Source organism: Salvelinus alpinus, chromosome 20, assembly GCF_045679555.1.
Source record: "Salvelinus alpinus chromosome 20, SLU_Salpinus.1, whole genome shotgun sequence".
Classification (NCBI taxonomy): domain Eukaryota; kingdom Metazoa; phylum Chordata; class Actinopteri; order Salmoniformes; family Salmonidae; genus Salvelinus; species Salvelinus alpinus.
This window is the reverse complement of record NC_092105.1, coordinates 39,544,505-39,555,998: the sequence shown is the minus strand read 5'-3', so window position 1 is coordinate 39,555,998 and position 11,494 is coordinate 39,544,505. Positions and strand designations below refer to the sequence as shown.

Below are 11,494 nucleotides of genomic sequence, written 5' to 3'. Positions count from 1 at the left end.
CTCTCGGATCTTTGCCCAGATGCTGTGCAGGTGAAGTCAGAGTTGGTACTTCTGGAGCCTAGCGCACTGGCCGCTTGGCTGCTGTGACAACTGAGGCACGAGCATGGGCCAGTGGCTGATGGCGCGCTGACCGCGGCTGCACATGCTGCTGCTGCCGCTGCTGCTGATGCTGCCGCAGAGCTATTGAGGCCTGCGGGTGACTGATAAAGTCCTGGGTGCCTGAAGCCACAGAGAAGCTCTGGGCGTGAGTAAGGATGGGAGAGTGCACGGAAAGTATCGAGAGGGCGAATGGAGGTAGCGAAAGGTGACGATGCAGCACCAGACGCAGCTGCGGCAGCGGCAGCTGCTGTGACACCAACGTGCGGGTAATAGTGCAGAGGCATGTGGGAATGGAAAGGGTATGGTAGACTTCCGGTGGCTGCCGCGTGCGTCATCATGTAGGTGTAAAAGCTTGGATCTGCTGGATGGGGCCAAGACATCGCCAAACGTTGCCTCTTATCCTTCATCCGCCTGTTCTGGAACCATACCTACAGACAGAGAATTATCATTCATGTTTAATGGGACCCTATTCTATCCAACCCGCCTGGTAGCACAGTATTTACGCATTACAAAATACCGGGTCGACTCTCCATGCATTCTCCCAGTGTTCAGAATAGTCGTGTGTAGTATAACAAAGAAACTGCGTAAACATAGCTAATGTGCGTTTGATAGAATTACGGGTTTTAAACGTATAGGCCAATGTACATTTTTTTGTGAATGTTTATTTTTAGGGACCGCTCAACAAATCAGCAAGTTGAAGAAATGAAGTCCAACGGAGTGCCTCTGACAGTGATTTTTCAGATTCATAGATTCATTGCAGATTCATTTCAGACTATATTCGAGTAGGCCACCTGCTCACATTGTGAATTACCAAACGGATTAGTTTATACGGGGGGGCTGTATGTGTGTGTGTGTGTGTGTGTGTGTGTATGTGTGTGTGTGTGTGTGTGTGTGTGTGTGTGTGTGTGTGTGTGTGTGTGTGTGTGTGTGTGTGTGTGTGTGTGTGTGTGTGTGTGTGTGTGTGTGTGTGTGTGTGTGTGTGTGTGTGTGTGTGTGTTTTGATACATGAATGTTGATCAGCGTGTGTATCTGAATGTAGTGTGCATCTGAATATAATTGTAGCCTAGTCTATAGTCCTAACTATTTGTAAAACAATATTATTTGAATGAATATATTACGCACAGCTATATACATTAAAATGTGCATATAAGAGAACATACCTTTATTGTAGTTTCAGGTAGATTCAGTGATGCGGCCAGTTCACATCTTCTGGGTCTTGAGACATAATTTTCCCTGTAAAACTCTTTCTCCAGTCTTCCTATTTGTTCTCTGGTGAATGCAGTCCGGTACCTTCTAGTCTCGGCATTTGACATGTTTGAGCTCATTCCATTGCCGTTATGATTGGAAAGGGAGGATGAACTTGTGTTGGAGCCTCCAGAATTATTGTCAGAAAACCCTTTAGGAAATAAATATGCAAAGTTATTTGATAGTTTCATATAGGTTATATAAGAAGTTGTATTGTGTATAGATTTCTTGATGTAATGTTTTCACGCGAGATGATGCCTATAAGATAAATGACAAATTAACAAGCAATTTTTTTCTAGCAATATCTGTGAAATATTTGAAAATGAAAGATACAAATATTAGCTAGTATTAGTTGTTGTATAAGCCTACATTATTATTATTGCTGTTGCTATTATTATTATTGTTATTACGATTATGTGTTCATTCTAATCCATTTTCGGTTTTAAGATATCATAGAATATACATTTCTCTGAAATGTTTATTTCGTAAGTAAATCTTAATTCAGAGTAAATGTTACCTTTGTTGTTGTTTTCCTTGTGTTGGCTCGGAGAGCGATGCGATGGGCATCCCACCTCCACATCACTGTTCATATCTGAGTCTTGAGAAACTTCTGGGTATAAGTGAATTTTCTTTCTGCTTTCTGAGGATGAAATCTCCGCGGAGGAAGTATTCTCGCTGTTGTGGTGGGTACCGAAAATACTGTCGATTTCGAACTTGCCTTTGGTTGGAATATCCCCTAGACTTCCATGAAGCGAGGCGGAACTTATTCTCGGGCTTAGGCGACCACTGTGCTGAGAATTTTCGAGGGCCTCCAACACTGAATTTCCAGCGGAGTCTGACAGGTTCGAGAGCCTTTTCCCAGGCACGGGACTGTGCAGACCTCTCTCCATCAGAATCATCTCTTTTCTTATCCTCTCCATCATTAAGCCTTCTAGAAAGAAACACAATTTCCAGGGCTGGTGCTCCGATGAGTTGTGGCGGAGCTAATCCGCATTCAGCTCAGCAACTGTCTCTAAATAATATAACACCTTTTTATGAGCGAGACGGGGGAAAAAATTGAAGAATGCCAATGCGAGCAATGAATGACTGTTTAAAATGACCCGTGCATCCTTTCTAGCCCAAAATGTCATTCATCAAAAAGTGGTTGCTGCTCGTCGTTAAGGTGCGCGTGACGCTGCTCGAATGATCATTTATTGTAACAGGTTTATAAGCAAATAAATACGAGAAGGCTGTCAGTTGATGATGGAGGCGGCCTGCGGTCAGACGAATATATATCCAAGTGGAGAGGAAGAGGAGAAGTGAGGAGTGGAGCGCGTGTCCCTGGGTTGATCTGAGTCTGCTTAAGATTGCTCTTGGGTTTGGCCTCTGGGGTGAAATTGACAGTCTGATTAATAAAATGAGCGCGGCAACATTTCCCTCTTCATTTAGGAATATCATTATGCTTTGATTCTCTATTGTTTCTCCCTTCTGTTCTCTTTGCCCCTCAGTCTGTTTGTCTTTCTCTTTTATTCTCACTTTCTCCATCGATAATTTCACTGAGGCATTCTCGAATGATACATTATTACTGAAAGTTATTTTGTAAAATCCATTTAATAGCATTTAAATGCGAGATATGATAGTGATAATTCTGAACCGAATTTCACTTTTATGATCATGTGAATTTGTTCTAATCATTTTTGCATGTTTGTTTTACACTCCTCACTGTAATAAAAATACATTTTGACATCATCATTACACTATATTTTAAACAATGCAGATAAAATAGGAAGTTATAACATATGCTTGGGATGTTAGCAGTTTCTTTAAAGGGGCAATATGCAGTTGCTACATGCATTTTTATACGTATAAATTAATTATACTGATTCTTGAAAAATATAACTAAATGCCTCATGAGCTTAGTTCAACTGTCGTACCCCATCATAACCCAAAATATAAGCTTGTTTTTTTTACTCCACTGTTTGTAAACAAATCAAATTTAAACAAACACTGTATAGCCTCAAAACATGGTTAAAAATATAATTTTTATATTATGGATGGTTAGTCCTTGAACCCATAACTCTGTCTGAATTTGAGAGTCGTTAAATTTTCCATCCCCATCCTTCTGCTTTTTACCCAAACAGTGGCAGGGAGTCGCTTTGTTATTGTTTCAACTGCGAATTGACCCTTTAAGGTAGTCTTATATTATCATCATTGCTTCAGTAGGCCTACCGAGTTAAATTATGCCTGACGAATACTTGTTTTTTTCTCATGTATTTGTTATTTTCAATCGTGGAATAATGATGTGTAATTGTGCTAATTTAAACCCCTCCTGATAAAATATTACCTATTTTACTGCAGATTTGGAGTTGTATTATAATCAGGCTTATTTTATATTATTTGGTGTCGTGCATATTTTAGAAATGATCCTATAGTCAAAGGTATATGTTGGACAGGCTGCAATTACATTGTGTTTGCTGTTATCAAAGATTGTGGTATTAGCCTAATATCGTGATGATTAGTCTCTCGATGTGCTGCCTGTAGATCTCTATTATTTGAAAAACTCGATTTAATGTTAAGAATACGTCGAGGTGATGCTCTGTCTCCTGAACAGTCTCAGATTTAGAGGGAGAATGCTCTTATAGCTAAGGTTATCGGGAATGGATATTGTATTCGGTAAGGTAATGTACCAGTGGGGCCTGGAAACGTCGTCTACCCGTCCTTTGGCGCCCCCCAGAGTTTCCCTGGATTATCACAACACTTGAGGCGGAAGTCCTTTCCGTGATGTACAAGGCTATACACTGTGTGATCCATCTCTTGCTAAAATCATATGGGCTAACCTTTTGGAGTCAATATGACGGGTTAAAAGAATTGTAGGCGCTCTGTACTGTGATCATTTTAAGCAATAAGGCCCGAGGAGGTGTGGTATATGGCCAATATACCACGGCTTTGGGCTGTTCATTATATAACGCAAATAAACGCAAATATAGGACGCAATGCGGAGTGCCTGGATACAGCCCTTAGCCGTGGTATATTGGCCATATACCACAAACCCCCGAGGTGCTTTATTGCTAGTATAAACTGGTTACCAACGGAATTAGATCAGTAGAAATAGGTGTTTTGTCATAACCATGGTATACGGTCTGATATACCACGGCTGTCAGCCAATCAGCATTCAGGGCTCGAACCACCCAATTTATAATGACAACTGTGTCATATGGGCTTCTTAAATATTTGTAGAAGTGGAATGGGAATTAGGGCATTCATTAAAAAACACAAACATTGTGGATGTTTTGAGAAAAATAAAGTGGACTAGCTCAATCGTTGGAATTAGAATACCGTTTTTTGATCTTAACAATGAACAATGGCCGATTTCATTGATGCATGAATAGGCTATTATATCACCTGATATAGCTGTCATTTTGTCAGTATAAAAGCCATGTAGCCTTCGTGTTTTTCCTTTACGATCCATGAATAGACTATTATGTCACCTGAAATAGGCTAGCTGTCATTTGTTAGTAAAAGCCGTATAGAGTATTGTAACAATACTCAAATATAACAATTATATATTCATGATATTGCCTACAATGAAACAAATAGTATAATTATTGGTTGATTCATATTATGATGTGCTTATACAATCTGTAGTATTTGAATTTGTCAGACCAGAGGCATATTTATATCTAAATATATACTCGGTGTCAGATTTATTGTAGGCCTAGATGCATTAGCCACCATGATACTTAGGTGCTATCATTGGAATAATTCAGCGTTATCTATTTTATTTTAGACCTATTTAATTAACTTAAATTAAGGACCTCTATTCCCGAAAGCTCTTCATCAAGTATAATTGTTACACTTGTGACTCATTTATGATGTCCTTGAAGTTAGGTGGACAAACTCTGCTGTCTCACTTCTCTCAAGTTTTACAGTGAGACACCCGTTTGAGTAGAAGTCAAAGACAAAACCGTAGGTTGGAAAGCACAATTCGAAGTCGTTAAGGGATTCGTTTAAGGCCAGATGTGGCTGACACGCTGGAACTGGCTTTTGACTGGGGTGGATATTCAGTCTAGTCTCCACAATTTATGAATTCCTTTTCAATGCAAACTGATAGAGCCATCTAGTGATAACTTTATACCATTGCAGGCTACCACCCTTAAGAGCGGGGTCTGTGTGGTTGAAGGTTTAGCCGTCTCCTATTCATTAGCTTAACAGAACGCAACCATTGTGCCCCAAACGGGAGACTCACATCCAAAGCTCACATTCGACATTGACTGAGTTGACCGGTTAGGAATTCAACTAGTTTTGAATATTCATAGACACGTATATTATGTTTGTGACACTGTTGTTGCCTTCAGAAACACGGGATATATGAAGGAACTATAACCGTCTTCACTTTTGAAGTGCAGCTACGATGTGTGTTGCATGATTCCTGTTTCAGACCTTTCCTTACACTCTTAGAAAAAAAGGTTCCATATTGAACCAAAAAGGGTTATATCACTTGTTTCAGATATGGAACCATTAAAAGTTCTATATAGGACCCTTGTATATCGTTCTTTGATCAGAACCCTAGGGATCCTTCTTCACTGAACCAACATTGGTTCCAGATAGAACCATGTATGGTGTCATTCATGAATTGTGGCATCTAATGAAGAGTAATATTTCTAGCTAAGAATAGCCTACAATATATTAAACAATTAAACTATGGACAAAATAATACCAGCATAGTTTAGAGATTGTAATTATATAGATGCGGTAAAGAGATCAATGGAACGCAGACCCGTGGGATTGAAAAAGGATGGCGGAATAACGCACATTCAACAAATCTGGGCCTCGTTTCACATAGCCTTTGTAGCGTTAAGACCATCGTTAGAACCATATTACGATGTATATTTAGTAGTCGCTGTTTCTCAGAGCCTTCGTCAGTAACGTTGCTCTTAAAAACCTTCGCACATCTACGAGTGAACCAGACCGCTTGTAGAGCAGCCAAAATGCATCGTTTTTTGCCTTTCTGCGTCACTTTATTCATACATGAACAACGCTAAACATAGAATCAAGATGTTTAGGCTAGGTAGGCTATCTGTCTGACTGTGACCGCGGATAACTTCAGAACGAAGTTGACCACAAATACAAAGTTGCCAAAGTATTTGCAATTGTTACAAACAAGTGAAAGATAAAACGATGTTTGAATTAAAAAATTAGATGACTGCTTTAAAATGTAAGTACATGGCCCTATAGACCTATATTTAAATCATATTGAAATCATATTGCGTTGTATTTTTCCACGGGGGTACTGTTTGTAATAGGTTTAATGATGTGTGACAAGAGTTGGGCAATTACGTGCGCAATCTGTGATTTAGCCTAGTGTATTATTATTGGGTAAGCATAATAAGCCACCTCCATATTTGCAGCTACAGGTAGTAATATCTCGCTAGGAGCTGATCCGTTTTCAGTGTTGTGGAATAAATCTAATGTTAAGGTAAAATATGAGTGGAAAAGGCTGGGCCCAGTTTCCTTATAGTGACAGAATTTAGGCATAGAAGTGTTCTAACCAGTAGAGGTGCGTGGGTAAAATCACTTGAGAAGCCAAGTCCCCCTCCAAAAATATATTACAACCTATGTGTTGTGATAATTGCGTTGTTTGCTCCATAACCTGTTAATTCATATGCCTTGCGATTGTGATTTATAGGCCTAAAGGCCGAGACAATAAGAAGACACAGTGGCAGAATACATTCAACCACACCCTTGTTATATCACAAAACCCGATAGCAACCTCTGTCCAGTGAAGTCCACAAAGCATATTGCATGTACAGTAACAGACAGTTACATGATCTACAGCATGGTCAAGCAAGTACATTTTTCAGACGTTTTTGGACCACTAAACAACTATTGATTTGGAACCACAGAGAGTTACCGTAAGTCGCAAAGAAAACAGGAGCTGCCCCCACTATTCCAGCACCATTTCAACTTCAACAATTCAAAATCATGCTTAGTCGAATACAGTGACATCTAAAAGATACCCAATACAATTTAGTTCAATCAACGTAAGCTAAGCTAAATATGATGTGGTTGTCCATGGTTCTGATTTCTGTGTGCATGTGTGTGTGTGTGTGTGTGTGTGTGCGCGCGTTCGTGCAAGTAGAAAAACATGTTGTCTAACCCTACATGCAGAGAAACGCCAATGTCATCCTCCTCTCTTTCATGTTTATGAAACTGTTTATTACTCTGTCATACAGTACACGCTTTTTGTTGTCCTAGGCTACCTAGCTAAAATTGTTACTCGCTAGCCTAACTTCCATTCATGGGCAACATTAATAGTTAACATTAGCCTTATTCTGCCCTTGAGTTGCGTTCCCATGCAAAACTAGACAGATAGCTAACAACTAAGTCTTCAATAAAACTCCCAAGGCGTAACTTTTCTTGAATGAATATATTGTAAACGTTTATGTTGTAAAACTGCAAAACACAGAAAAGAATATACTTTAGTATTCAATTCACACCAACATACTGTAGCTGTACATTATACATTTGAAGTTGCATGAATACAAAGCACGTGCTACGGTACCATGCATCTGGCATGATGCCAAACCATATAGCTAATTGCTTTCTCATATGGTAATTGACTAACTCCTTTCATTACTCTAATAATGTACAACCATCTATGTAGAATAACAAGGCATATTACACTAGAAACAGTAACAAAAATACAGTATTGTATATTTTACAATTCGTTTGCATGACGCACGAGCAAAGTAATACAGCTAACATCATACATGAAAGGCATTGCAATTTGTGAGTAAATGCAACCAACCAACATTGATATGTAAGAAACTCTATCAATAACAAGATTATCATCATTAGCTAAATGCTTGAATCGAACTTACAAACAAATATTTTCCAAGGCTGAAGCGTGACAAGAAATAACTACACTGAAAGACCTGCACCGTAGCGTTGTTTTTAGCTGCTTCTAAGCGTGCAGAACGAATTCTCTACTTCCTGTTTGTGTACACTCTAAGTACCAGAAAGCTCCACTAGGGGGCAAATAACATCATGGAACACAATGAAAATCCATTTTAACTATTGTAATAAAATAATCTGTTACCTTCTAACAGGATGGCAGCACACTCCCCGCCTGGTATAATGAAATTGTGCCACTATGAAATAAAACATATCAAGAAACAAATAATGTCCTTTCTATTATTATCTTTTGTCTCTAGGATGCTTCAGAAAGAAGAACAACAATCTCTGAGATTGGTCTCAGAAACACCTTAGCAGCTCCTTGCTTGACAATGTTTAGTTCTACTTTCCTAACCTTTTTGTCAGTACTGGGAAAGGTTTTTTGAGTGTACTTTGTTTTGGGAACTCTTTTCCTTTTTCAAGGCATTTGAATTCTTCTCTGAAGGCTTCATGTTGCACACAGTGAATGATTGCTGTTTTGGCTTGTGACAACTCACTTGTACCGCATGGTTTATTACAGTCATGCCAGCCTCTGCAGCTGGTGTTGTCCGCACCTTCATGGAAGGATCTGGCAACATGAATGAGTCGTGCTGTGGCTCGATTGAGAGCTTTCCAGCTTGAGAACCTCTCAAAGCGATGAGAGCCGAGTTGAGCTCCAGAAACCTTAGAGGCGAAGACAGTGACGTCTGGTCGAATCTCTGCGTCTGCGTGAGGCTCTACAAGGTCAAAATTTATGTTCTCAGGCTCACTTGAGTTTGTTTGGGTCAGGAAAGGTGGACCTGAGAACCAACTGGTGTACTTTAAGAGCGCAGCAAGTATAGGCCTGGTTGCATGGTCTGCTGGATTGCTGTCAGTGTTTACATAACACCACTGATCTGGATGGGTAGACTTCCTGATGCGAGTTACCCTATTGGCAACATACACATAGAATCTTTTGGTGACATTGCGGATGTAACCGAGAACTATCTTACTGTCTGTGTAGAACTTGGCCACATTTACATCAATGTCAATTTCGTCTCTGATCAGTTCATACATCTCAACAGCTAGCAAAGCCGCACACAGTTCTAGGCGTGGGATAGTGTGGGCCGGACGAGGGGCCAATTTTGATTTCCCCATGACAAATCCAACATGGCATTGACCTTCCGAGTCAATAACTCTCAGGTAGGCTACCGCTCCTATGGCTACTGTAGAGGCATCCGAGAAGATGTGTAGCTCTCTTCTTTGAGTGGTAGACAAGGAGACTGGGATGTAGGTCCGCTGAATATACATATGTTCCAACTCCATCAAAGAATCCTTCCACATTTTCCATTTCTCTTCTTTTTCTGGGGGAAGAGGGGCATCCCACTCACTCTGATCAGAAGAGAGTTCTCTGATTAAGGCTTTACCTTGCATTGTTATTGGAGCCACGAACCCAAGGGGGTCATAAAGACTATTCACTGTGGACAGGATGCCTCTCCGCGTAAAAGGCTTCTCATTGTGGGACACCTGGAATGAGAAGCTGTCTGTTTCCAGGTTCCAGGAAAGTCCCAGACTCCGTTGAAAGGGGAGAGGATCCACTCCTAGGTCCAGATCTTTTAAGTCTTTTGCACGGTCCTCCATAGGGAAGGCTTCCATAACTGTTTTGCTATTGGATGCAATCTTGTGTAGTTTCATGTTGGACTCCGCCAACATTGCTTGCTACATCTAGCTACATATTGAACTTCCATCCTCTCAGGCCAGGGGTACAACAATGTATGAATTAACTCTTAATGGTTGGATCAGAATCACCATTATAATCATTGACCAGTATGGACAATTAAGTATTCTTATATTCTTATATTCTTTGGACACTGTGTTAACAACCCTCCAGGCGAGCTTCAATGCCGTACAACTCTCCTTCTGTGGCCTCCAATTGCTCTTAAATACAAGTAAAACTAAATGCATGCTCGTCAACCGATCGCTGCCTGTACCTGCCGGCCTGTCCAACATCACTACTCCGGACGGCTCTGACTTAGAATATGTGGACAACTACAAATACCTAGGTGTCTGGTTAGACTGTAAACTCTCCTTCCAGACTCACATCAAACATCTCCAATCCAAAGTTAAATCTAGAATTGGCTTCCTATTCCGCAACAAAGCATCCTTCACTCATGCTGCCAAACATACCCTTGTAAAACTGACCATCCTACCAATCCTCGACTTCGGTGATGTCATTTACAAAATAGCCTCCAATACCCTACTCAATAAATTGGATGCAGTCTATCACAGTGCCATCCGTTTTGTCACCAAAGCCCCATATACTACCCACCACTGCGACCTGTACACTCTCTTTGGCTGGCCCTCGCTTCATACTCGTCGCCAAACCCACTGGCTCCAGGTCATCTACAAGACCCTGCTAGGTAAAGTCCCCCCTTATCTCAGCTCGCTGGTCACCATAGCAGCACCCACCTGTAGCACGCGCTCCAGCAAGTATATCTCTCTGGTCACCCCCAAAACCAATTCTTCCTTTGGCCGCCTCTCCTTCCAGTTCTCTGCTGCCAATGACTGGAACGAACTACAAAAATCTCTGAAACTGGAAACACTTATCTCCCTCACTAGCTTTAAGCACCAGCTGTCAGAGCAGCTCATAGATTACTGCACCTGTACATAGCCCATCTATAATTTAGCCCAAACAACTACCTCTTTATTTATTTATTTATTTACCGTTATTTTACCAGGTAAGTTGACTGAGAACACGTTCTCATTTGCAGCAACGACCTGGGGAATAGTTACAGGGGAGAGGAGGGGGATGAATGAGCCAATTGTAAACTGGGGATTATTAGGTGACCATGATGGTTTGAGGGCCAGATTGGGAATTTAGCCAGGACACCGGGGTTAACACCCCTACTCTTACGATAAGTGCCATGGGATCTTTAATGACCTCAGAGAGTCAGGACACCCGTTTAACGTCCCATCCGAAAGACGGCACCCTACACAGGGCAGTGTCCCCAATCACTGCCCTGGGGCATTGGGATATTTTTTAGACCAGAGGAAAGAGTGCCTCCTACTGGCCCTCCAACACCACTTCCAGCAGCATCTGGTCTCCCATCCAGGGACTGACCAGGACCAACCCTGCTTAGCTTCAGAAGCAAGCCAGTAGTGGTATGCAGGGTGGTATGCTCTTTCCCTACTGTATTTATTTATTTATTTATTTTGCTCCTTTGCACCCCATTATTTCTATCTCTACTTTGCACATTCT

General features: G+C 41.0%; 2 protein-coding genes across 2 annotated transcripts in view; both read right to left on the bottom strand.

Moving 5' to 3' along the window:
- LOC139546848 (homeobox even-skipped homolog protein 2-like) overlaps nt 1–2,717 on the bottom strand; it is a 5,082-nt gene extending 2,365 nt beyond the window's left edge. Inside the window, exons 1-3 of the mRNA XM_071355707.1 lie at nt 1,862–2,717; nt 1,260–1,495; nt 1–527 (exon numbers count right to left, since the gene is read on the bottom strand). The exon at nt 1–527 is cut by the window's left edge and continues 2,365 nt beyond it. Coding sequence (XP_071211808.1) covers nt 1–527; nt 1,260–1,495; nt 1,862–2,267 — 1,169 coding nt within the window. The 5' untranslated portion in view covers nt 2,268–2,717. The remainder of the gene's footprint in view (nt 528–1,259; nt 1,496–1,861) is intronic.
- A 5,018-nt stretch (nt 2,718–7,735) lies between these two features.
- LOC139546846 (uncharacterized) lies at nt 7,736–9,945 on the bottom strand. The gene is made up of 2 exons (XM_071355706.1): nt 8,205–9,945; nt 7,736–7,776 (listed from the first exon to the last, which is right to left on the bottom strand). The coding sequence occupies exon 1, from the start codon at nt 9,928–9,930 to the stop codon at nt 8,620–8,622; it is 1,311 nt and encodes a 436-aa protein (XP_071211807.1). The 5' UTR covers nt 9,931–9,945; the 3' UTR covers nt 7,736–7,776; nt 8,205–8,619.
- Between the last annotated feature and the right edge of the window lie 1,549 nt (nt 9,946–11,494).

Excerpts from the sequence above, each read along its gene's own strand:
- LOC139546846 (XM_071355706.1), bottom strand. The coding sequence starts at position 9,930 with ATGAAACTACACAAGATTGCATCCAATAGCAAAACAGTTATGGAAGCC.